The sequence below is a fragment of the Corythoichthys intestinalis genome, chromosome 15, assembly GCF_030265065.1.
Source record: "Corythoichthys intestinalis isolate RoL2023-P3 chromosome 15, ASM3026506v1, whole genome shotgun sequence".
Classification (NCBI taxonomy): domain Eukaryota; kingdom Metazoa; phylum Chordata; class Actinopteri; order Syngnathiformes; family Syngnathidae; genus Corythoichthys; species Corythoichthys intestinalis.
The window spans coordinates 22,311,945-22,338,750 of NC_080409.1; the positions used below are offsets into that span (position 1 = coordinate 22,311,945).

At 38.8% G+C, this 26,806-nt stretch overlaps 2 protein-coding genes across 5 annotated transcripts; one reads left to right on the plus strand and one right to left on the minus strand.

Annotated features, from left to right (window-relative positions):
• Positions 1–357: 357 nt before the first annotated feature.
• Positions 358–11,500, minus strand: LOC130931204 (matrilin-3-like). Of its 4 annotated transcripts, none has more exons than XM_057859789.1 (14): positions 11,165–11,500; positions 10,496–10,633; positions 9,150–9,728; positions 5,998–6,117; positions 5,791–5,910; positions 5,048–5,167; positions 4,072–4,191; positions 3,861–3,980; positions 3,669–3,788; positions 2,589–2,708; positions 2,348–2,467; positions 2,094–2,213; positions 1,309–1,410; positions 358–1,138 (listed from the first exon to the last, which is right to left on the minus strand). In XM_057859789.1, exons 1-14 carry the CDS (start codon positions 11,475–11,477, stop codon positions 1,086–1,088), a joined length of 2,265 nt encoding a protein of 754 aa, XP_057715772.1. In that variant the 5' UTR covers positions 11,478–11,500; the 3' UTR covers positions 358–1,085. The 4 variants fall into 4 exon arrangements, with proteins under 4 accessions (XP_057715772.1, XP_057715771.1, XP_057715773.1 ...); XM_057859788.1 differs by having other exon boundaries at positions 9,036–9,728; XM_057859790.1 differs by lacking the exon at positions 10,496–10,633 and having other exon boundaries at positions 9,036–9,728.
• Positions 11,501–15,282: 3,782 nt separating this feature from the next.
• Positions 15,283–26,533, plus strand: LOC130931203 (G-protein coupled receptor family C group 6 member A-like). Its single transcript, XM_057859787.1, has 6 exons — positions 15,283–15,446; positions 15,529–15,829; positions 16,281–17,096; positions 20,144–20,356; positions 20,442–20,565; positions 25,521–26,533. Exons 1-6 carry the CDS (start codon positions 15,283–15,285, stop codon positions 26,441–26,443), a joined length of 2,541 nt encoding a protein of 846 aa, XP_057715770.1. The 3' UTR covers positions 26,444–26,533.
• Positions 26,534–26,806: the final 273 nt, after the last annotated feature.

Below are 26,806 nucleotides of genomic sequence, written 5' to 3' on the forward strand. Positions count from 1 at the left end.
ATGATTGACATGAATTTTTATGTAGAGTGATTAAAAGTATGGCGTTAAAGGTGATGCAATGTAAAATGACGGTGCGCCTACATTTTGTATTGGTGCACCTTTAGAAAAAATTTAGGCGCACCATTGCAACCAATGCAGTAACCCTGGACCTTTGGCAATATATCGCAATGTTAATTTTTCCCGATATCATTCAGGCCTAGCCCAAATAGACCTATTAAAGTTATTTGGTGAAAATTCTTCTAGTTTTAATATCAGTACTATAACATGTTTGGAACTTTTGTTCAAATAAATAAAAAAAATAAATAAATATGCGATCGGGACATCCCTAAAAGAAATACATATGACCAATGGTTTCAAAATTTTTATTCAGCAAGCACCAAAAACATGTCCATCATAAAATACACAGTCACTAAGATATTGCTTATACAGAATCAGTAGAAAATCCTATTACCTTAGTAACTAAACCCTCATATGTAACAAAAGCAGAAAATACAGTACTTAAAGCACAAGGTTTGTGGGTTACCGTGTACTAAAATTATACTCTTAGCTTATAGGTTACAAGTACAAGACAGCTGTAAAGTAAATGTTGAGCCTTTTTTTAAAAATTTGTTTTATACTGTGGCTCTGAGGAGTGTGCTTTACAGTGCCATGATAAAACAATCTCTGTACTGAACATTCATTCTAATGTTGAGAACTGTTACATAAAGTGTACCAAACAGCACTCTGTCACTGAGCTGCAGGAAGGCCAACTGGATCAAACTTCATTATGACCTTTTCTCTGCATAGTACTGCTGTAATCCAATGGGTAAGAACAATCATCTTGTTGCTAAAACTATTACAGTTTTATGTTCATTGATGCGTACCACTGAGAAAATACATGCTTGAAGAACAATGAATACAATGAATGAATGACTACATACATACACACTTGTTTTAATAGAAATACAGTATATGGGTTTTAATATAAAACCAAAAGTGCTATTTGTGTCCTACATGTTTTTTTTTAATTCAATAATTCCATTGCAAAGTTACAAAATGATAAACTATACAAATCCCGCACCGGTCTTGTGGCATTATCACCGCTCTTAATACTGCTGTTGGTCCTCAATCTGGTTCAATCGGTCTGAAAGGTCATCTAGTGGATTAACAGTTAAGAAAGTATAACCAAAAGCAATTCCGTGGGTGAAGTGCTCTGTTTTGATCTGTGTAGATAAAGCATTCCTAAAACGGACACTTTATAGTCAACTTTCAAGTAATTGTTTTCTCTTGTTGTAACTATATGAGATCATGAGGTCAACAAAAGGATATGTCTTCTGCTCAAGTCTTGCATGGTTGTCTGGACTTTTTTCTGAAACAGAATCTGAGCTTCACACTTGCAGGCATCCTGTGTTAATTCACCTCTCATTTCCTCTGAAAGAAGAAAAAATGTGATCTTGTTATGCCGAATGCAGCTGCTTGATACAGACACAAATGACAAAGCCTCTGTAAAAAAGATGGAAATGTCAAATCAAGAGTTATTAGCATTTGTTCCATGTGTTAAAAATTATACTGATTAAATCGATGAGACATAATCATGTTTCTTTGTCAATTAAATTAGGAGCTACTTGTTAAAATTGCTAATAAGTGACTTCACAGCATGCAATAATTCATGTAATAATCATGATTTAATATGATTTAAAGATGTGGTTAATCAATTTAATGCTAAACTGAAGCAAGTTTTCTTCATGAGTTGACACCACAAAAGTCGTAGTGTCCAGTCATTTATGGAGCAGTGGTAAAACATCCATAAATGACCATTAGAGATGTAGGCTTGATGTTGGACACTGTTGCCAGGGCTTCTGAAACTGCTCATTTCTTCATGACTGCAGAATGCAAAAGACATACAGTACACTATGAAATATGTGTGCCCATCATAAAGGACTCTCCCTCCTGATCGAACCCTCTCCAATTGCCTAATTACCTCTCTTGTGAGAATAGAAAATAGATGCATCGTATTAAAAACACCTCTGAATATGATACTGACTATTATATGATGCAGTTTAGATGCAGTAAAATGACATTCTTTTACATGTTGATGATTATAGAATCCTTACGTGAGCATGTTCTCCGGTCTGCATTTAAAATATATCCCGCGCGACACTTGCAAATATACGAATCTCCACTGTTGACACAAGTATGATGACAGTTGTGCCCAAGTGAACAAGCATCCGGACCTGGGAAGAGACACTCAAACTTCAAAGGAACTCAAGTACTCTAGGAAATGATATCAAGAGTGAAAACCAACCACCCTCAAGTGTAAAATCCTCACATTGTAAGTGAAAAAAGGCAACAGTTCACAAATTCTTACGTGAGCATGTTCTCCGGTCTGCATTCAAAATATATCCTGCACGGCATTTGCAAATGTACGAATCTCCACTGTTGACACAAATATGCTGGCAGTTGTGTCCAAGAGCACAAGCATCCGGGCCTGAAAAGAGACATCCAAACTTTCTAAGGAATTTAAGTAATTAGTTGAGGAGATCATATTAAATGTGAAATCCTCGGATCAGAAGTTTAAAAAAAGGACAGTTCAGTTAAGCGTTTCTTACGTGAGCACGTTCGCTGGTCTGCATTTAAAATATACCCTGCACGGCACTTGCAAATGTATGAATCTCCGCTGTTGACGCAAATATGCTGGCAGTTGTGTCCAAGAGCACAAGCATCTGGGCCTGAAAAGAAACATTCAAACTTTCTGAGCAGTGTGTTGAGGCATAGTTTCCACCATCAGTTGACAAGACAGCTCCCTCAGACATTGAGCCACGCCTTCCCGTAGGGGACTGACCCAGGCAGAACGTTGAGTTGGCTTTCACTGTGACAAACTCAAACACACACTGCGTTCTAACACCGGATTTATGTAGACACAGGATGAAGGTTTTACCTCATACAAGCAGACAGTAGTGTCTCAAGAGTGATTTGGTCGAGGCTTCAAGGTAATTATTATAATAAATAGCACCATGCATGCACTTTGAAACGTTGTGAAAAAAAAATCAATGGCTAAAATTAGTGTAAGTAGTGTATTTACGTAAAATGAATGATAACTCCACGTTTTTTGCTTTCAACCAAGAATCTAGACTGTTTTACGTTCACATCTATAGAAATTCTGCGATTTAAGCATTTATTTACAACAATTTACAACTTAAAAAGCTCGTTTTTTTTTTTTTTTTTTTTGTGAAAGCCGCCATGTTGGATTTTGTATCGCTACACATGACATCTAAGTTGCATTTTCTGGCCAAAACTTGTATGATATGTAAAAAAATTGCTATTTATCCTGAAAATATAGGTGATTATCTCTGCAGTTGGTGATATTTGTGCATCTAGCTTCAAATCTGAGAATTTTATAGCCATTTTAAGTTTTGTTATATTTAAAATAATTTAAAAAAAAAAAAAATTAATCAGGATTATATTATGGAACAACTATGATTTTTTTGGGATGCCGCTGCTCATAGAGACTCATACATGCCTAAAGGGAGGTGCCTGTTTTGGTTTTAGGTCACTAGTGTCTTTGGTTTTGAAAATATCTGAATTTTAAGTTTTTAAAAATAGGCCCCCCACGGATCGGCCCTGAGCCCCATTCCCCGTCAAATGATGGTGAAGTCTATGTTTGAGGAAATCATATCACAGTTTCTTACGTGAGCACGTTCTCTGGTCTGCATTTAAAATGTATCCTGGTCGACACTTGCAAATGTAAGAATCTCCGCTGTTAACACAAGTATGCTGGCAGTTGTGTCCAAGAGCACAAGCATCGGGACCTGAAAAGAGACATTCAAACTTTCTGAGCAGCTCAAGTACTGAGTTGAGGAAATCATATCACAGTTTCTTACGTGAGCACGTTCTCTGGTCTGCATTTAAAATGTATCCCGGACGACACTTGCAAATGTAAGAATCGCCGCTGTTAACACAAATATGCTGGCAGTTGTGTCCAAGAGCACAAGCATCAGGACCTGAAAAGAGACACTGAAGCCTCTTAGGGACTTAAGCACTCAGTTGAAGAAATCAACTGAATGTCACAGGTGACATTTCACAGTTTCTTACGTGAGCATGTTTTCTGATCCATATTCAGTACGTAGCCTGCTTGACATCTGCAATAGTAGGAGTTTCCATTGTTGACACAGATATGCTGGCAGTCATTCCCTCTGGCACATGCATCTAAACCTGCAATATACAGTAAATGTGCATCTACATGAAAATTTTAAGAATACAAATCCGCACTTTTTGCACGATTTTGGCCAATGACCAAGAAATTAAATTTTTCCCTCCAAACGAAATCACATTGGAAGGGTTCATTGTGAGGATGCGTTTTAAAGCAAAGCTCTCCACATAAAATATTCTTTTTTTTTTTTTTTTAAAAGACGCATTCATTTCCAATGGCACAAAAATTATAAATTTCAAAGCATATTTTTATTACTTATCATTTTTTATCCCATTTTCATCCAAGTCTAATAATTTACACATTAAAAATGCAAGAAATAAAGGCAAACATATGTTGTATAATTTTTGCCGAAAAACGTACGGTCCCCCACACCCCCGAAAATTGACAAAAATATCCCTATTAATTTCCAATGGGGGAAAAAAATGAACCGATATCAACAGAAAGTAACTTGAAAAATCCGTAAAATCTACATGAAGTGACCCAGAAATGCCCTAAAATCAATAGGAAATGATCGAAAATGTACAGCAAGTGAGCTGTAAGTACCCTAAAATGAAAAAGGAAGTGACCCAAAATGAACTCGTTGCCTGTCAATTACAGCGTTAGACATCCATTTCATTTAAACTGGGAGGACTGACTGTGAATTCTCCTCTTTCAGTGCCGTGTACGTGTATGTCCAATCCATTTTAACTGAAAGCGGATGAACAAATTTGAAAATGCCCCAAAATTATTGGGAAGAAACCCACGGCAGAGCAAAGCATCCTCACACCATTTCCTGAGAAAGAGCATTTTCTACTTGTATTTAAAATTACATAAATTATTAAACAAAAATGTTTAAAGTCTAAGATAAAAGGTTCTTACGTGAACAAGATTTTCTGTCTGCGTTCAATACATATCCTGTATGGCATTTGCAGATGTAAGAGTCTCCACTGTCAATACAAATGTGCTCACAGTCATGTCCAGCAGCACATGGATCAGAACCTGGAAAGAGACAAAGGGGAAATTTCCACTCATTTAATGACATGACGCCAAAAGAACATAATTTATCTAATGTTCTGTGGGGTTTGGGTCAGATATGCTGTTCAGTGCACCAACATGTACTGTATGGCGCTAATTTACACTTCGATATTGATACTAAAAAAAAATACTCAATACCCTTTTCAATACGACATAAATGAACTCTTTCACGTGCCTTTTAAAACTAATTTAAAACTCTTTGAATAAGTTTATCACCAGTAGACATCCAATTAATTTGAATTGGGAGGGTTGGTAGCATTCGCTACTAACCATTCAACTTCAAATGGATTGAACCTCTTGGGCCGTCAATGTGTTAACAAGGAAAATGCAAAAATGTAATTCATTATCAAGAGCAGTACAAAATCACATTTAACCCATGACAACAAATTCATGTCTTGCAGTTGTGCAAAATCAAATGAAAGACTATCGAGAGTATTGATACTTCAATCAAATCTCGTACATGGATATAGCATTTCAGTATCGATACTTCGATACTGCTACCGGAAAGCAGAAAACACAAGACACCATATTTGGGCATGCACCACATGTAAGAAATCTACAGCAAAAAAAAAAATGTATCTACTTACGTGAGCATGTTTTTTTGTCTGCATTCAGGGTGTACCCCAACCCACATTTGCAGACGTACGAGTCACCACTGTTGACACAAATATGTTGGCAGTCATGTCCACGGGAACATGCGTCTTGACCTGACAAGAGAGTCTCACATTGTAACTTGTCATTCATAGTTTGAGTCAGGAGAAAGCCACAGTTTATGCAAGGATGAAGAGTCTCACGTGAGCATGTCCTCTTGTCAGCGTTCAAGACATATCCAGCCCAACACTGACAGTTGTAAGAGTTACCGTCGCTGACACAAATATGCTGGCAATTATGCCCACGAGAGCAAGCGTCCACTCCTGTAAGAAAACGTCTGATTGGCTTAGTTCTAGTTGATTTCGTAATCAATGTAATTAGTATTTGTTTTGCATTACTCACTCATTAATGATTAGTCATGCAAAAGGTGATGTTGTATTAGAGTTTTGTCACTTCATCACCGTCTTAGTAATGAATAAAAAGACATGCAACAGATAGTTAATGAACATTTTTACATGGGAATTTGTCATATTACCCTGCATTCCCTCCATCCCCCATGCCATGCAAAACCATGCATACCCTGCAAGCACAGCTGAACGACTTGCATGATCAGCCAGGTTTGAGTGCTACTACTCTTTGGAATGAGATTTGCTATTTTTCTATTTTGATGTCTAATGTAGGTGAAGTGGTCAATTTTAATTTAATTAAACCTGCCATTTTGAAACCTTATTCCAATTTCATTATACATAGTAGCACTCATATATTTTTTATTACAAATAGGCAACCGGGCTAGTACTCAAAAGTATATTTAGTAGAATTAGAATGTACTGTATATACTGCACATTCAAAAACGTTTTACTTTATATCATTAATGAGCAACTTTGTTCACTTGTTGTTCATTATATAATGGAGGTTTACGAGCAAATGAATGTATGGCACCATAATTTACCCTTTCGGCCATTGATGAACCTTGATGCTCAGAAACTACAACAAATATCATAAATACCTAAATACGTGAACGTAATGGTAAATTTTTATTTAATATATACTAGTCCTTCTAAAAAAAATAGCATATTGTGATGAAGTTAATTATTTTCTGTAATGTACTGATAAACATTAGACTTTCATATATTTTAGATTCATTACACACAACTGAAGTAGTTCAAGCCTTTTATTGTTTTAATATTGATGATTTTGACAAAAAAAAGTCAAGAAAAAACAAAAATCCCTATCTCAAAAAATTAGTATATCATGAAAAGGTACTCTAAAGAAGCTACTCACCTAATCATCTAAATCAACTAATGAACTCAAATCCTCTGCGAAAAATTCCTGAGGCTTTTAAAAACTCCCAGCCTGGTTCATTACTCAAAACCGCAATCATGGGCAAGACTGCCGACCTGACTGCTGTCCAGAAGGCCATCATTGACACCCTCGAGCAACAGGCTAAGACACAGAAAGAAATTTCTAGGCGAATAGGCTGTTCCCAGAGTGCTGTATCAAGGAACCTCAGTTGGAAGTTTGTGGGAAGGAAAAAGTGTGGCAGGAAACGCTGCACAACCCGAAGAGGTGACCGCACCCTGAGAAAGATTGTGGAGAAGGGCCGATCCCAGACCTTGGAGGACCTGCAGAAACAGTGGACTGAGTCTGGAGTAGAAACATCCAGAGCCACCGTGCACAGGCGCATGCTAAAAATGGGCTAGAGGTGCCACATTCCCCAGGTCAAGCCACTTTTGAACCTGAAACAGCGGCAGAAGCGCCTGACCCGGGCTACAGAGAAGCAGCACTGGACTGTTGCTCAGTGGTCCAAAGTACTTTTTTTCAGATGAAAGCAAATTTTGCATGGCAAATTAAGGTGCCAGAGTTTGGAGGAAGACTTGGGAGAAGGAAATGCCAAAATGCCTGAAGTCCAGTGTCAAGTACCCACAGTCAGTGTTGGTCTGGGGTGCCATGTCAGCTGCTGGTGTTGGTCTACTGTGTTTAATCAAGGGCAGGGTCAAGGCAGCTAGCTATCAGGAGATTTTGGAGCACTTCATGCTTCCATCTGCTGAAAAGCTTTATGGAGATGAAAATTTCACTTTTCAGCACGACCCGTTTACTGACCACGGCATTACTGTGCTCAATTGGCCCGCCAACTCTCCTGACCTGAACCCCATAGAGAATCTGTGGGATATTGTGAAGCGGAAGTTGAGAGACACACGACCCAACACTGTGGATGAGCTTAAGGCCGCTATCGAAGTATCCTGGGCCTACATAACACCTCAGCATTGCCACAGGCTGACATCCTATATGCCACACCGCAATAAAGCAGTAATTTCTGCAAAAGGAATCCCGACCAAGTATTGAGTGCATAGCTGATATAATTAATTGAAAGTTGACTTTTTTTTGTATTAAAAAAACACTTTTTTGTATTGGTCGGATGAAATATGCTAGTTTTTTAAGGGATTTCTGGTTTTTCTTGACTTTTTAGCCAACATCAACAATATTAAAACAATAAAAGGCTTGAACTACTTCAGTTGTTTGTAATAAATCTTAAAATTTATGAAAGTCTAATGTTTATAAGTACACTACAGAAAATAATGAACTTTACCACAATATGCAATTTTTTTGAGAAGGACTAGAATATATGTATACCGTATATTGTTTAATATCAAAAGTAAGATTTAAAGGCAGAATTAAACGAATTCTGGTATTTTATAAAAGATTAGTTTTCAAGTAAAACCTTAGGTAAACACAGATTTGGCCTTGCAGGATTAGCCATCGAGGCTGATTAAAAATGCAGCAGCCAAATTTTAATTCCTGCACAGCTTAGCACATTAACGTACATGAGCAGAGCGCACGGCACGCGGAAAAATCTGCAGCTCATTTGCAAAAAGCGGCTCACACTGCACACTGTGAAAACTAATGGGCAGCATCATATCAGATTTGGACCACTTTTAAGTTTCTCTATATTGCCAGATCAGCCGGTGATCTAAGCGTTGTCTTCTTTTTGAGGATGGTTAGTACTTGGGCCATTGTACATAGATAATGCTGCCTGCATTTAAGTACAATACCATGTTTGTAATATCAGTTATTGAACATTTTTGGAGGGCAATACAAATGCTAGTGACTGTAAACGTGTACTTACATTGCCCTTTTTACAATAACAAAAAGAAGACCGTTGGCCTTAAAGTGGAGGGTTGTACAATAAGGTGCTGTCCATTAATAATCACAATTTTTTTCTAAGGGGGAAAAATTGACGTACCGTCTTTTCTCTTATCGTCATTTTCATTTTTTATCCCAAAACTTCCCTTTGTGCCACTTTGTGCTATTCCGAAACCACCTAATGGAATTTCCAAACTCTCCAGATCATCCTTACCACATAATGTTTCCCTAAATTTGCCAGTGAGCTTCTCTATGACACCATACGTCTCCACGTAGAAGACATGGTCTTCGAGAGGCTGGCTGGCCATGAGGCGGAGTGACATCAGATCTGCCCTGTCTACTCCCACTGCGTAGATTTCAATTCCAGATGCCCGAGCTGCTGCTGATACCTCTTCCACTTGGTCCTGGGGTCTCCCATCAGTCACTATAATAGCTACTTTTGCAATGTTCAAGGAGCTGGGTCGGGCCCCTGCCTCTGGAATAAAAGCTTTGTCCATGGCGGCCTTAATGGCTACACCCGTCATGGTGCCAGAAGCGAGAGGCTCAACACGGGCCAATGCTTGTTTTAAGGAATTCTTGTCAAAATAGGTATTCAAAAGAAACTCAATCTTCACTGTGCTGGCATAATTGACAAGGCCCACCCTGGTGGCATCTGAACCGATCTCCAGGGTGTCCACCATGTCTATCAGGAAGTCCTTGGCTTTTTCAAACTCAGCAGGTCGCACACTGCGGGAGCTGTCAACGATGAACACCAGATCTATTGGACGATTCCTGCAGTTTGATGATGATGTGACTAGGAAAATAAATGGGGAAAAAAAACAGACATTTAACTTATTAGCTGCAATTGACTTGGAAGGATAATTTGATCAAACATAATCATTGAATGACGGTCATCCCAGCCGCAAGAATAAAAACAACATGAATTTTAGATAGTAACTACACAAAATGCAGAATTGGGGGGGGGGGGGGGGGACTCTATAGATACAAACAAAAAGGAAAATACAACAATTTCAAATGATCATGAATGAAAGATTTATATTTAAAAATTATAATAAAAATATGGGAAAAACTGGTAAAATACAATATTATTAGCAAAATCATTAGGTTGATAAGTATGACATCAATAACAGGATTAAAAATATTTGATTCGTATGAAAAGAATAGGAAGAATATGGCAATACTAGAAAAAAATATGTATTTTCAAAGTACAAAAACTACATCAATATTAGGGTTGAAAATATTTCATGAGTATAAAATTAATAAAAGACATGAATTTTAGATTAATTAAAAAAAAAAAATCGCTATCGCTGTCAATCAGTTTTTAATAAAATTAACACATTTCCTTTCTTGGGGGGGGGGGGGGGCTAACTACCACAACACATACTATTCGAGTGTCTGGCCTGGCAATGAACAATGAACTGTATACTGTTTCAGTGTTGGCTATAGACATCTAATCCATTTGAATTGAGAGGGTTGTCAGTGACTATTAACTGATTGCCTGCCATTGACAGCGACAGCTTCTCAACTACATATATTCCCCTGACCTCTATGTTACAGTACCTGTGGCTTTTCTGATGGATACAGGAGAATTAGGATGTCGAGCATACGGGTGAGAAGCATACTTTACTGCTTTGTGCTGCAGCTGTGAAAGTGGCTGCTGATGGCGATAGTGATAAAACCTGGAATTAGTGCCACCAGCTTTTAAAAGAGGGAAAAGGAAGAGGAAGGTCTGTTAGAGCAGCAGCAGTGCTGGTTTGACTCGGGCAATGAAGATACGAAAGGTGAAGCCAAGTTGCTACTTTTTGTGAGCGTCATCACAAAAAGGAAGCAGATAACAACCATTTCAGTCAAGGTTTAAAAGCAACTCTGTAGCTAATGTCAAAATGTCTGTTTATGTTTATTAATCTATCAGAAAAATCAAATATCTAATTAGATTGTTGACAGATATTTAGAAATATCTTCTCCACAAATCTAATTATTTGATTCATAATGAAGTATTTAGGATATTGCTCGTATATAAATGATGAAACCTGTTTCAAATGTGTGAAACATGCACTGGAAAAAAAAAATCAATATAAAGCTGCTCATTGTTAGTCAAAAGTTGCAAATGTGTATAATGCACAGTTCTTTATGCCAAATTGTAAGATTTAAAAATGTATCACCATTTAACAATCAAGGCTGGCAAAATATACAATAAGCAGTAAGTCTAAACAACTTGAAAAAACCTACTTGCTGAGATTAGGTTCCGTCGTTCCTGTCCCAAGTAGTTGTTGGCATCGGCCTGTGCATCCCGCTGTGGCAAGTTCAGAATGTTGCGGTGTGTCCTCTGGACTTCTTGAGAACTTTCACTGCTTAGTTCTTCAACAGAGGCTTTTTCAGTAGATCTGAGGTCTTCAAAGCTGCCATGGAACCTTGGGGGTACCTTCGGGAGGGAATGATTGCCTAAGAGGGTCTGCCGGTGATGTGGCCCAAACTTCAATCCTATAGTTCCCGGGCTCAAGATGCCAATGAAAAAGGCCAGTCCCCAAATGAATGAGATCATGTTGCCTGTTGCTTTATTGCTTGCCCTCCAGTCGGTGACTACAGCTGAATACAGTCTTTTTATATGGTCCTGACCACAGGGTGTGGACAATATGAGGGCCAATCCGAGATGAACAGGAGTATGAAGGGCAGGCACCTTGCACATTGCTAGAAGGTGCAAAATTTTGTAAAATCCCAGAGGACCACCTAGTGTCCCTGTATTAGTCCAAAATACCTATGCATATAATGACAATAAAAACGTAAAATAAGGAGATTTGTTATTGCCTTTCAAATTGAAATTAGGATAAAGAATTGGCATTGCAAAATGTTGCAACTTATTAAAGGCATACATTGATGATAAATAAAATGTGGATCTGGGCAAGGAAAATCTAATATTCCACTTTTTATTTCCCAAAAGCAAACAATGAATCTTTGCAAAAGTGCACCTATTTACCAGAATAAACGCTGGTGCAACAGGTTGACTGAGCATGCCATAATTGAAGTCTATCACAATGGGAATGTTAAATAAATTCCAAAAAGGTTAAGTTATTTATTGACATCATTAATGTTGTCATTTTTGCGTTGATAATATTTTATTTTAATTTCATCTGGAGTAAATTTACTTAGATTACTTTATTTTATACCTGGATCGATGCAACATAAATAATTTACCCTATTTTCTATTAAGAGAACAACAAAGTATGTTACATTATATTAAAGAAACATATTTCAGCAAGTGGTAATATGTTGTATTTTATTAAACATAGGAACAAAAAACTGTTTTTGAGAGCTTTTCATTGTTTCACATTAACGTGTTTCAATTCTGACATCTACTGGACACTTAAGTGAATACATTTAAGATGTGGAAATGTGGTCATCGACTGATTTTAATTCAGCATTTAATGAAAGTCGAGGTGCTAACAGGATGCACTTGAAGTACAGCTAGAGATACGCATATTGAAGAAAAAAACGTTCTATTTTTTAAATGTATTTCATCCTTTCAAAAAGTAAGGGCGCAGGACACAAGTATTTTGGCAACTAGTGCTGATAATAATGAATGGAGAATCTCTTCCATCCCTAAATCTTTTTTGCCAAATGCACTCTCCTACATATTCTTCTATGTACTGTATCTTTTGTCCCTGTTCTTCCCCAATATGTTTTCATGTCTTACTTTGTCATCTTCTGTGAGGTTAAAAATAAACACTGAAGTAGAAAATACATGTACAGCATTTCATTGTCTCCCATTACTGAAGTTACACAAAATCAAATGTTTTGTTAGACAATAGTACCAGTAAAAAAATAAGAACAAAAGAGCATAACATTGTTGGAACGGTATTAATTTTACTCCAATTTTTGCTTCAAAAACTTTATAATTACACTGGTTGGGGAATATTGTTTACATATTCAATGGCACAACTACGAAATATTCTTTTAAGAAATTTAAAAAAATAAAAAATAAAAAACTTCTTCCACCTTTCTCGTTCAAATTATGTAAAATTGCCTAGACAAGGACATCTGGGATGTTAGAACTACAGTGGTATGAAAAGGTATCTGAACTATTTGGAATTTCTCACATTTCTGCATAAAATCACCATCAAATGATCTGATCTTTGTTAAAACCACACAGATGAAAAAACAGTCTCTGCTTTAACTAAAACCACCCAAACATTTATAGGTTTTCATATTTTAATGAGGATAGTATGCGAACTGAAAGGGTTTAAATAAGTGAACCATCACATTTAATATTTTGTGGCCTTCCCTTTGGCAGCAATAACTTCAACCAGACGCTTCCTGTAGCTGCAGATCAGTCTGGCACATCAATCAGGACTACTCTTGGCCCATTCTCCTCTACAAAATTACTGTAGTTCGGTCAGATTCCTGGGATGTCTGGCATGAATCGCTGTCTTTAGGTCTTGCCGCAGCATATCAATGGGGTTGAAGTCTGGACTTTGACTTGGCCACTCCAGAACATGTATTTTGTTCTTCTCAAACCATTCTGAAGTTGATTTACTTCTATGTTTTGGATCATTGTCTTGTTGCAGCATCCATCCTCTTTTTAGCTTCAACTGTCTGACAGACAGCCTCAGGTTTTCCTGCAAAACATCCTGATAAACTTTTGAATTCATTCTTCCAATAATGATTGCAAGTTGTCCAGGCCCTGAGGCAGTAAACAGCCCCAAATAACGATGCTCCCTCCACCATGCTTCACGGTGGGGATGAGGTGTTGATGTTGATGAGCTGTTCCATTTTTCCTCCACACATGACATTGCGTGTTACTCCCAAATAATTCAACTTTGGTTTCATCAGTCCCAAAAATATTTTTCTACTACTTCTGTCGAGTGTCCAAGTGCCTTTTTGTGAACATTAAACTAGCAACAATGTTTTTTTAGACAGGCTTCCTCTGTGGAGTCCTCCTATGAACACCATTCTTGGCCATAGTTTTACATATAGTCAATGTGTGCAAAGAGATATTGGACTGTGCCAGTGAGTATTCTGAGTATTCTGCGTTGAACTCTTGGCATCATCTTTGGTGGACGGCCACTCCTTTGGAGAGAAGCAACAGTGCCAAACTCTCTCCATTTGTAGACATCTCCTCTGACTGTCGATTGATGAATACCCAGACTTTGGAAGATGGTTTTGTATCCTTTCCCAGCTTTATACAAATCAAAAATCCTTGATCGCAGGCCTTCAGACAGCTCTTTTGACCGAGCCATGATACACATCAAAGTTTCCCATCAAGACAATTTTTACCAGGTGTGTGTTTTATAGTGGGCAGGGCAGCTTTAAACCACTCATAAGTGATTGGGCACACACCTGACATAAACTGTTTGGTAAAAATTGGTTTCAATTGCTCTTTAAGTTTCCTTAGGCAGAGGGTTCACTTACTTATTTTTCCTCCTTCTGTCATTGTTTGCATGCTATCCTCAATAAAATATGAAAACCTATAAATGTTTGGGTGTTTTTAGGTAAAGCAGACCCTGTTTTTACATCTGTATGAGTTTGACAAAGATCAGATCACATTTGATGTTGATTTTATACAGAAATATGTGAAATTCCAAAAGGTTCAGATACTTGTCATACCACTGTAGGTAGTACTGAAAAGTATCAAAGTATCAAAACTAAAATGTTATATCCGGATACCATATTTGATTGCAAAAGTATTGTTACTAAGTTATTTATTTGTTTTGCATGAAATTCTTTGTCATGGAGTGAATTTGATTTTGCACTACTCTTGATAGTAATGGAGGATATTTTTGCATTTTCCTTGTTAACTCATTGACTGCCATTGACGGCGCTAGACGTCCAATCCAATTGAAGTGGGTTCGTGCCGAATCTACCACCCTGCCAGTTCAGATGGATTGGATGTCTAGGGAATTGATAAACTTTAAATCAGATTTTAAGAACCACTTGATTGGACTTTAATCAACGTCAATGACAATGCCATTAAAAAAGTTTATATATATATATATATATATATATTAAAAAAAATAATAAATAAATTAAATATATATATTTTTTTCCAATTCAAAAAAAACATTTCATTACACCCAACACTCATAGTGATAAACACATTGAAAGAGTATGAATATGAGCGGTTATCTTTGTAAAGACATTATTTCATTTTGTATTGTTGCAGTCTGTAAACACCTTATATAGCCGTCTTCTCACTTCTGCATTACACGAGGGATTCTCACGGTCAATGCAAAAGATCATGTCTGACTTTCCATGAGGGGAAGTTGCTATATAAGGCCTTTTGTCCCGGAATCTGATCATATTTAGAGCGAGAAGCGCAAAGAATGATACATTGACATTGTTCACATGCAATAATGTTGTTTTTTGGTATAGTTGTGAGTACAATGGTCATGCTCAGTTTGGAAGATAACTTTTCGCTAAATGCATACCTTCCAGGTGATATCATTATTGGCGGACTTTTCCCACTTCACTTGCAAACTAACAGAACAACAATACCTGAACCTGTCTCCTGCAGCCAGTAAGTGCAAACTCTTTTAAATGTGGCACTTGAGTGAGTATATTATTTGTAATGTGTACGTCATTTTTCCGACATATTTCAGCTACAGCTACCAAATATTTCTCCAAACTCAAGTGATGATTTATGCAATTAGAGAAGTGAACCAACGCACACCTAGGCTTCTCTCTAACATCACCCTGGGATACCACATCTACGATACATGCGGAGATGTCAGCTTGGCCATCAGAGCAGCTCTTGAGCTTGTAAAGGACTGGTCAGACCCTGAAACATGTTCAACAAATGCTCAGTTTGGGCCGCCTAAATTGATGGCAGTGGTTGGTGAGCGGTTCTCTGAAGTCTCAATTGCAGTGTCACGGATTCTCGCTCTGTCATCGATTCCCCAGGTTCGTCTTTATCGTATTCTAAACTATCATCCTCATACAAAAGAGAAAGAATAAAAAGAAGCTATGTGTATGTTAGAATACTTATGTTCCTGATTTCGCTTCTCACTTATAATATCCGAATACAACATTTTAGTATCAATTCGCTGATACTTTTTAATACTTTTCAACACTTTTGACAACCCTATTTCAGTGTTTTAAAAAATGAAAACAATTTGAAAATGTGTTATTAGTTTTCACAAGAAATATAAAGTACACACATAATTTGCTTTGGCTAAAAAAGATGTGGTTGGCTGGATATAGCCACCAGCTGTCTTTATTTGACACTTAAGCCTTAAAGTCTATTTTGACTCCATATCGTGTGTTGTTATTTACAATGTTGCCGCTTGCCCTACCCACTGCTATAAATGTAGATGTACCTACTAACAAGTCATATTATTCTTGCATGACACAGATAAGCTATGCATCAACCAGTGAGCTGCTGAGCAGGAAGTTGAAGTTCCCCACTTTTCTACGAACAATATCCAGTGATGAATATCAGACAAAGGCCATTGCTGAGCTTGTGAAGCAGTTCAACTGGAAATCGGTGGCCATCATAGGAAGTGATGATGAGTATGGGAAGTACGGCAGTGATCGCCTTTCATATCATTTCAGAAAGACGAAAGACATTTGTATTGAATTTATCGAAATTCTGCCGGGTTATTTTTCCCAAAACAATTCCAAAACCCACAAAAGGCTGTCGGAGCTTGTGGAAAAGGTGAATAAATCCATCGCTGAGGCCATTGTGATTTTCACCAAAGGGAGCAATGTTGATATTATAATGGAAGCTGCTATTAAACATAAAGTGGACAGAACATGGATTGCAAGTGATTCCTGGTCCACCTCATCAACATTAGCTTCTTTGCCTGGTATCGAGCTGGCCGGGCAAGTATTTGGTTTTAACTCCCAAAGGAATACTGTGCCCGGATTTAAGGACTATATTATTTCCAGGTTTAACGGAACAACAAACGCTATCCTTGATTATCACCTGACTCATTACCCACTTTGTTCAAATTGGTCGGGGGAAGACAGAGATGTCAATTGCACATTAAGAAATAGCATAAAGGAGAAAGGTCAATGTGTGGACATAAAATGCTTGGCCAGTCATATGGATGAGGATGAGACTTATAACATCTACTTAGCTGTGCAAGTCATCGTTGAGGGGATCAGACGCTTGCTGAGATGTGACCATCAAAAGTGTGAAAAACCTGCTAAATTCACAGCCTTGGAGGTAATATCCCGTTTTCAAATGGGCATATTTTTCAATCTGACATACAGTGAGGCAAATAAGTATTTAGTCAACCACAAATTGTGCAAGTTCTCCCACTTGAAAATATTAGAGAGGCCTGTAATTGTCAACATGGTTAAACCTTAACCATGAGAGAACGAATGTGAAAAAAAAAAAAAACACAGAAAATCACATTGTTTGATTTTTAAAGAATTTATTTGCAAATCATGGTGGAAAATAAGTATTTGGTCAATACCAAAAGTTCATCTCAATACTTTGTTATGTACCCTTTGTTGGCAATAACGGAGGCCAAAAGTTTTCTGTAACTCTTCACAAGCTTTTCACACACTGTTGCTGGTATTTTGGCCCATTCCTCCATGCAGATCTCCTCTAGAGCAGTGATGTTTTGGGGCTGTCGTTGGGCAACACGGACTTTCAACTCCCTACGCAGATTTTCTATGAGGTTGAGACCTGGAGACTGGCTAGGCCACTCCAGGACCTTGAAATGCTTCTTACGAAGCCACTCCTTTGTTGCCCTGGCTGCGTGTTTGGGATCATGGTCATGCTGAAAGACCCAGCCACATCTCATCTTCAATGCCCTTGCTGATGGAAGGAGATTTTCACTTAAAATCTCTCGCTACGTGGCCCCATTCATTCTTTCCTTTACACAGATAAGTCATCCTGGTCCCTTTGCAGAAATACAGCCCCAAGGCATGATGTTTCCACCCCAATGCTTCACAGTGGGTATGGTGCAATTCAGTATTCTTTTGCCCCCGAACAAGAGAACCTGTGTTTCTAACAAAAAGTTCTATTTTGGTTTCATCTGACCATAACACATTCTCCCAGTCCTCTTCTGGATCATCCAAATGCTCTCTAGTGGACCGCAGACGGGCCTGGACGTGTACTTTCTTCAGCAGGGGGACACTTCCGGCAGTGCAGGATTTGAACCCCTGGCGGCGCATTGTGTAACTAATAGTAGCCTTTGTTACTGTGGTCCTAGCTCTCTTTAGGTTATTCACTAGGTCCCCCCCTGTGGTTCTGGGATTTTTGCTCCCCAGAAAACGTTTGGCCTCCGTTATTGCCAACAAAAGGTACATAACAAAGTATTGAGATGAACTTTTGGTGTAGACCAAATACTTATTTTCCACCATGATTTGCAAATAAATTCTTTAAAAATCAAACTGTGATTTTCTGTTTTGTTTTTTTCCACATTCTGTCTCTCATGGTTGAGGTTTACCCATGTTGACAATTGCAGGCCTCTCTAATATTTTCAAGTGGGAGAACTTGCACAATTAGTGGTTGACTAAATACTTATTTGCCCCACTGTATAAGAATTTGTGACTTCTTTTACAAATCCATCTAGGAAAAAGTAAAATAGGACATATGGTAAGTTTTTAAATCTTTTTTTTTTTTTTTTTTTAAGGTTTTACGAATCGTACTCAATACGCAGTACTATTGTCACGTTACTAAAATTTTGAACTTGATATCAATACTCAAAAATTCTGTATTACATAGATTTAAAAAACCTTGGATTAAATGGTATTCTTTTAAGAACTTTTTGAAGTCCATTGATGTCCAATCTTGTGGCTCTAAAAAAAACTTTTAAAATGAGTTCTTCACAAGTTGACATCCAATCCATTTAAACTGGGAGGGTGTCAGCAAATGAACATCCATTCATTTGCTGCTAACCATCCCACTTCAAATGGATTGGACGTCTACCGCCGTCAATGAGTTAACAAGGAAAATGCAAAAATATCCTCACTTCTTATCAAGATTTGTGCAAAATCAAATTTACCCCATAATAACACATTTCTGGTAGCCTGTGCTTTTGTAAAAACACAAATAACTGAGTAGTAATACTTTTGCAATGAAACATCGCATTGCATGCCATGTTGCTACTTCTGTACTTTTCAATACTTTTGACAACCTTATTACTTAGTACAGTGGTACCTCTACTTACAAACGTCTCTACATAAGGAATTTTCAGGTGAAGACACGCATCATAGGGGAAAATTTTGCCTCTTGTTAATGAAAGAAATTTCAGGATTCAGGTGTTTTGATGCATATTTATGCTTTATGAAAGATTTATCTCTGAATTTTGGGGGGCTTGGAATGGATTAGGGTATTTACATGGAAAGCAGGTTTCTACATATGGAATTTTCAGTTTACGAAACTACAGTACTTCTAGAACCAATTAATTTCGCAAGTAGAGGTACCACTGCACATGCCACCAGTTAATTGATGGTACCACTGCTCCAACCAAAGTATAGTAACATTTTTGTTATGCTTGGCAAGTTCCTTCAAAGCATTATCTGTTCTTAACAAACTGCACAATTGGTGGACTTAAATATTTGAGATGAAAACACTGGTCTCCTAGAGCAGGTCTTCATGCAAAGCCATAACTTCCAGTGGCTTCAAGCTAAATAATGATGCTCATCAAACTTGTGTCATGTCTCGGAAGTCAAATGAGTGTTTTGTTTGTTTGTTTGTTTGTTTGTTTGTTTGTTTGTGTGGAATTTCCTTGCGTGTTTAGGGGTAAAGCTTTTTCTCTCTTCGAGGCTAATCACACTTTTTTTGTGTAATTACTAGTTCAATTGTTGCTTGAAGAATAGATTTCACCTGATATTTCGGAAACATTGGCTCTGAGGACTTCAGTGTTATGGGTTGCAGCAAGTATTCCTGGTTTGTCAAGAAAAGATCCTCTTTCGATGAACTTGTCATGTGCAGTGTAAATTGTACTGCACACGGGAACAGTAATAGCCATTTGCAAGTCTTATTAAAATGCAGTTAGGAGCAAAAAGGTCTAATAGGACTAAAATACATGGACAAATTTAAATGGTAAACTGGTCTGGCAATTACTGTTTTTGGCCATGATTTTTGGTTTAAGATTCCTCAGATAGACAAGAAACAAGCAAAAAAAGTATTAACAAAATATCAGTGCTTGTCTCATTGAATTCAAAATTCCAGTGGCATTACACATAAAGTAACTTATTCAAGGATTTGATTTGTCAATGTATCAACTACACTTTTGTCCATTTTTTCTTCTATAGCTTCTCATGGAAATAAAGAAGGTCAATTTCACTGTGGACACCACCAATTTATTCTTTGATTCTAATGGTGACCCCAGTCTAGGATATGACATTTTATATTGGGACACTGCGGCAAAAAAACAACATGAAGTTATCAAAATCATTGGAGAATACTGGCCAAATGGAAAAATTAAAGTCCCACAGGACATTGTGCAAAAAATGCAGAGTGTGAAGGTAAGCTCAGCATTTGCATATTTTATCATGAGCCAAAACCATGACTATATGTGCTAATTTCTGATTCACTTGGGTCCATCAACAGCTGACAGTTTACAATTGCTCCAAAACCTGCAAACCTGGACAAGAATTAAAGAAGCAGAATGTACACTTGCAATGCTGTAGTGATTGTGTACCATGTGCTGATGGAGAATATTCCACAGAACAAGGTAATAACTAAAAAACTAAATAACTAAAACTACTCAGAATAGACATTGATGTACAGTAGGGTGTTTCAGGAATATCGAAGTGCGACAATTTTGTCAGCACGGGTTTGCCCGGGCTCCTTTCCTTGCAAAACTACGTTCTGCAAAGTTTTGGCAAAATCGGCTCATATTTAGGGGTCGCGCACTTTGACCATCTGCATTGCTCCTTTAGTGAGTGTGGGCAGAGTTGAGATTCCGCTCTCATCCTATCGATGGAAGACACGCATCGGTTCAGGGCCCCCGGTGCGTACCATCAGGCAAGGTGGATGGCCAAAGCCATCTACATACTCAAGCTGGCCCTGTTCCACAAGCAGCTTGATTTGACGAGGGCGGAAGAGCGAGGAGTCCATCGCCTGGCCAAGTTCGTCAGTCTTCTGTACGTCAAGTTCTGGCACGAGGCACCCATCGCACGGTGGGCCCCAAAGAACGACCTGGACCTGCTGCAGACTCTCTCCCTCTTCCCGGATGAAGAGCTGGGCTCAACAGCGGAGAAGGCTCTCCGGAGGCACCTCTGGTACCTGGCGGAGCAGGGGGTGGCTCTGGCATTCTTTGATGAGAGGATATCAGCTGCTGACCGAGCTGAAATGATCAACAACCTGGGCCGCCCAGCCACTGAAAAGGGACTCAAGCGGATCCAGAGAAAGACGCGCACCACCTTCCCCGGAGGACTTCCCGGACTCGTCACTGGGAGAACCCTGGAGACTCTTGGTCTCCTGGCGGGGAAGAAAGCCACTCTCCAGAACGCTGAAGAGATCGTGGAGGACCCTGAGACACGGCAAACCGTCTTTGGCCTCCAGGTGGTCAATGACTCTGCAGAGAGGGGCGTTGCCCTGATCCAAAAGTTCCAGACCCGCTGCAAAGATGAGGAACAAAAGCAGTTCCTCATGAAGGTGGTCCAACACGACCGAAGAGCCGTGAAACGAACAAAAAGTGGAGTGATCGCTAAGTTCAGCACGTGATGCCGTATCGCCCATCAATGCCCCTGTGGGAACAGCACCGCAATAGAACACATTGCGGCGACAGGCCAGTAGGGCGGCCCATCAGGTAGCCCTGGAGACACAGAACCGATGCTGGCGAATCCTGTTGTGACTGTGCGTTTGCAGAATATTTCGCCCTTTGAATGCTCATGTTCTCATTGTTGTTGTGGGATGTTCATGTTCATCACCGTTGTTGATGTTGCGGCAATAAATATTGTCTCAATGTCTGAATGCCTCTTCAAATAGGTTAGTTTCAGTGTTGGTTTTTATCAGACTTCCTTAATCTTTCAAGTGAATATCACAGATGTGCGCACTTTTTGCTCTTTTTTTGCTAATATTGAAAGGGGTCAATCTGCGCGACCAGTAAATATTAATGAATCGCTCTAGTTTTTTGCACAGAGTGTTTTTTGGTCAAATGGAACTAGGGGGAACCCGTGCTGACCATTTTCAAAAACTTTTATTTTCACCCCATGTGAGATGAAACACCCTAATGTACAGTCATGTGAAAAAATTAGGACACCCTTTGGAAGCCTGTGTGTTTTCTAACATATTTGGTCATATGGATATTTAATATCAATTTTAACAATCTTGAGAGATTAGAGTAATAGAACTAAACAATTAAAACAGAAAAAAATATTTTTATAACTTTCTGTAAAATGTAATGTTAAATAAATGCAATTTCTGTTGAGGAATAAATTAGAACACTCCCACATTCAATCCCACTTAAATGGCTAAAATCACACACAAGGGCATCACATCAGGTGCACATGATTAGAACATCATTACCCAGTGTTTTAAAGGAGGCTTGCCTTATTTATATCTCACATTTAGTTTGGTGTGCCCTTGAATGTTGAAGTGAGAGAAAACACCATGGTGAAATCAAAGGAGCTGTCTGAGGCCTTCAGAAAGAAGATTGTAGATGCTTATACAGTGGGGCAAAAAAATATTTAGTCAACTACCAATTGTGCAAGTTCTCCTACTTGAAAAGATTAGAGAGGCCTGTAATTGTCAACATGGGTAAACCTCAACCATGAGAGACAGAATGTGAAAAAAAACCCCGAAAATAACATTGTTTGATTTTTAAAGAATTTATTTCCAAATTTTAGAGTGGAAGTTAAGTATTTGGTCACCTACAAACAAGCAAGATTTCTGGCTGTCAAAGAGGTCTAACTTCTTCTAACGAGGTCTAACGAGGCTCCACTCGTTACCTGTATTAATGGCGCCTGTTTTAACTCATTATCGGTATAAAAGACACCTGTCCACAGCCTCAGTCACTCACACTAACTCCACTATGGCCAAGCCCAAAGAGCTGTCGAGGGACACCAGAGACAAAATTGTAGACCTGCACCAGGCTGGGAAGACTGAATCTGCAATAGGTAAAACACTTGCTGTAAATAAATCAACTGTGGGAGCAATTATTAGAAAATGGAAGACATACAAGACCACTGATAATCTCCCTCGATCTGGGGCTCCATGCAAGATCTCACCCCGTGGCGTCAAAATGATAACAAGAACGGTGAGCAAAAATCCCAGAACCACACAGGGGAACCTAGTGAATGACCTACAGAGAGCTGGCACCACAGTGACAAAGGCTACTATCAGTAACACAATGCACCGCCAGGGACTCAAATCCTGCACTGCCAGACGTGTCCCCCTGCTGAAGCCATTACATGTCCAGGCCCGTCTGCGGTTCCCTAGAGAGCATTTGGATGATCCAGAAGAGGACTAGGAGAATGTGTTATGGTCAGATGAAACCAAAATAGAACTTTTTGGTAGAAACACAGGTTCTCGTGTTTGGAGGAGAAAGAATACTGAATTGCATCCGAAGAACACCATGCCCACTGTGAAGCATGGGGGTGGAAACATCATGCTTTGGGGCTATTTTTCTGCAAAGGGACCAGGACAACTGGTCTCTGTAAAGGAAAGAATGAATGGGGCCATGTATCGAGAGATTTTGAGTAAAAATCTCCTTCCATCAGCAAGGGCATTGAAGATGGGACGTGGCTGGGTCTTTCAGCATGACCATGATCCCAAACACACAGCCAAGGCAACAAAGGAGTGGCTTCGTAAGAAGCATTTCAAGGTCGTGGAGTGGCCTAGCCAGTCTCCAGATCTCAACCCCGTAGAAAATCACTGGAGGGAGTTGAAAGTCCGTGTTGCAACGACAGCCCCAAAAACATCACTGCTCTAGAGGACATCTACATGGTGAAATGGGCCAAAATACCAGCAACAGTGTGTGAAAAGCTTGTGTAGAGTTACAGAAAACATTTGGCCTCCATGATTGCCAACAAAGGGTACATAAGAAAGTATTGAGATGAACTTTTGGAATTGACCAAATACTTATTTTCCACCATGATTTGCAAATAAATTATTTAAAAATCAAACAATGTGATTTTCTGTTTTTTTTTTTTCAACATTCTGTCTCTCATGGTTGTGGTTTACCCATGTTGACAATTACAGGCCTCTCCAATATTTTCCAGTGGGAGAACTTCCATAATTAGTGGTTGACTAAATACTTATTTGCCCCACTGTAAGTCTAATAAGGGATTTCAAAAGATCTCAAAAGAATACAAAATCAGCCAATCCAATCTCCAGAAAATAGTCTACAAGTGGAGAACACTCAAAGCAATAGCCAACATTCCCAGGTGTGGCTGCCAAGCAAGTTCACCCCGAAAACAGGTCGCAAGATGCTGAAAGAAGTTCCAAAAACCCTAAAATGGCATCACGAGACCTACAGCAGGCTCTTGCTACTGTTGATGGGAAAGTGCATGCCTCTACAATCAGAAAGAAACTTCACAAGTAGAAACTTCATGGGAGGTGTGCAAGGATGAAACCTTTGCAAGCATTCGTTTTCCAAGAAGAACATGAAGGCCAGACTGAAGTTTACCAGCGTGAATGTAGACAAAGACCAGGACTTCTGGAATAATGTTCTTTGGACTGATGAATCTAAAATTGAATTATTTGGACACCAGAAGACAGGCATGTTTGGCATAAACCCAATACAGCATTCCAGGAAAAGAACCTCATACCAACTGTGAAGCATGAAAGTGGAAGTGTCATGGTTTGGGGATGCTTTACTGCACCAGGAACTGGCCAGCTCACCATCATAAAATCCACCATGAATTCTATCGTGTATCAGAGGTTGCTTGACGAACATGTGAGATCATCTGTGAACAAATTAAAGCTGAAGAGAAACTGGACCCTGCAACATGACAATGACCCAAAACATACCAATAAATCCACCAAGGACTGGCTGAAAAGGAAGAAATGAAGAGTCCTGGAATGGCCGAGTCAAGGCCCAGATCTTAATCCCATTTAGATGCTGTGGGGTGACTTGAAACGGGCTGTACATGCAAGAAACCCCTCAAACATCTCACAGCTGAAAGTATTCTGCGTTGAGGAGTGGGGCAAACTTTCTTCAGACCGATGTCAAAAACCTGTAGATAGCTACAAAAAGCATCTCACTGAAGTTATTTTAGCCAAAGGGCTAGCACTACGCTAGCTATTAGGTTGTAGGGTGTCCTAACTTTTCCCTCAGTTAGAATATGCATTTTTTTGTACATATATTTTGTTTAATGAGTAAAACAATGTTAATTTTTGTTGTTTACCTGTAATTAAATTACTTTTTTATACAGAGGTAAAGAAAAACAAGATCAGACATTGATATAGGAACATTTCTTAATAAAGAACTGAATATTTCATGGGATGTCCTACTTTTTTCACATGACTGTATGATAAAATCAGGTCCAATCTATCCTCAGCGTCATCATAATCAACATTCGATACTTTAAAATCAGGTCCAATCTATCATAATCATCATCAACATTCAATACTTTCTGAGTAGAAAACTGTCATTTATATTAAATGAGCAATTCTATTAGCTATCATTTGCAGATAAACCATTAAGGTGCTTATTGACAATGAATGCATTTGCTCCTTCAGGTGCAGAGTGTAAACGCTGCAAAGACAATGAGTATTCATCTCCAGAGAGAAATGAATGCTTAGAGAAAAAAATGGACTTCCTGGGTTGGTCAGATCCCTTCATTATCATCTTGAGCTTTTTGGAAGCCTTAGGAATTATTCTAACAATTGTGATTGCAATCCTGTTTGCAATCCATCGTGGCACTCCCGTTGTGAAGGCCGTGGGAGGCTACTTGTGCTTTCTAGAGCTCTTTTCATTGCTGACATGCTTCTGCCTCACGTTTAGCTTTCCGGGGAAGCCCAGTGCTGCCTCCTGCATGATTGGCATGCCGCTCTTTGGTATTGCCTTTTCTCTCTGCATCTCCTGTATCTTAGCAAACCTACTGCAGATCTTAGTGGGCTTTATGTTTGACTTGAAGACAAAGGCCTGGCTAAACAAGGTCAACCAACCAATTGCCATTGTTGCCCTCGTATCTGGGATCCAGCTAGCTCTGTGTGTGCCGTGGCTCTGCCTTTACCCTCCATCTCCGAGAAGGAAGAGTTTAGAGAAGACCATCCTGTTGCAGTGCCATAAAGGCTCCACTGAATTCTTCATAGCCATGTTGGCCTACAATGCACTCCTGGCACTTATTTGTTTCCTGTTTGCATTTAAAGGGAAGCAGTTGCCAGATTTGTATAAAAATGCAAGTTTAATCACTGTAAGTATGCTGCTTTATTTGATCATTTGGATGCTCTTCATTCCGATCTACATCAATTTGTTTGGAGCATACAAACAAGCCATTGAGAGTGCTGCCATTCTAATTTCTAGCTACAGCATCCTATGTTGTCACTTGGCACCAAAGTGTTACATTATGGTGTTTAAAAAGGAAATCAATGATGAGAAAGTCATTGTTGAGTATATCAGGAAGCATTATGAGGCAAAAGGAATCTCTGTGGTTAAATGATACAAACATCAGATGCACATCTACTGTAGCTGTATTGATCCTTGCCTGATTCAAAAGAGCTTTTGTTGGAAGGACATGGCGTTAATGATTACCCATAATTAAGTTTTTGTATCATCAAGAAGTCACTAAAACAATTAAACACTCAACCTGCATCGCTGGAAAACGAATTAAATTTGTGATTTTTGCTTTTTTTTTTTTTGTGATTATAACAAACCCTATTTAGAGAAACAGTGGATAGTGTGTGGAATTTTCACAGCATTAAAAACTATTACTGTGACGGCCCCTGGCCGTTTAATAGCTAATTTTCTGAGGTTCTTCCAGTCAGCTGATCGTCGCCTCCACCAGCTGGCTGCTTCCCCTCCC

Coding starts and splice junctions, on each gene's coding strand:
- LOC130931204 (XM_057859788.1), bottom strand. CDS start 11,477: ATGATCTCATTCATTTGGGGACTGGCCTTTTTCATTGGCATCTTGAGC. Junction 4,192..5,047: donor AGACAGAAAATCTTGTTCAC/GTAAGAACCTTT, acceptor TGTATATTGCAG/GTTTAGATGCATGTGCCAGA. Junction 3,981..4,071: donor GGATCAGAAAACATGCTCAC/GTAAGAAACTGT, acceptor GTCTCTTTTCAG/GTCCTGATGCTTGTGCTCTT.
- LOC130931203 (XM_057859787.1), top strand. CDS start 15,283: ATGTTGTTTTTTGGTATAGTTGTGAGTACAATGGTCATGCTCAGTTTG. Junction 17,097..20,143: donor CTAAATTCACAGCCTTGGAG/GTAATATCCCGT, acceptor TTTCTTCTATAG/CTTCTCATGGAAATAAAGAA. Junction 20,357..20,441: donor AAAAAATGCAGAGTGTGAAG/GTAAGCTCAGCA, acceptor GTCCATCAACAG/CTGACAGTTTACAATTGCTC.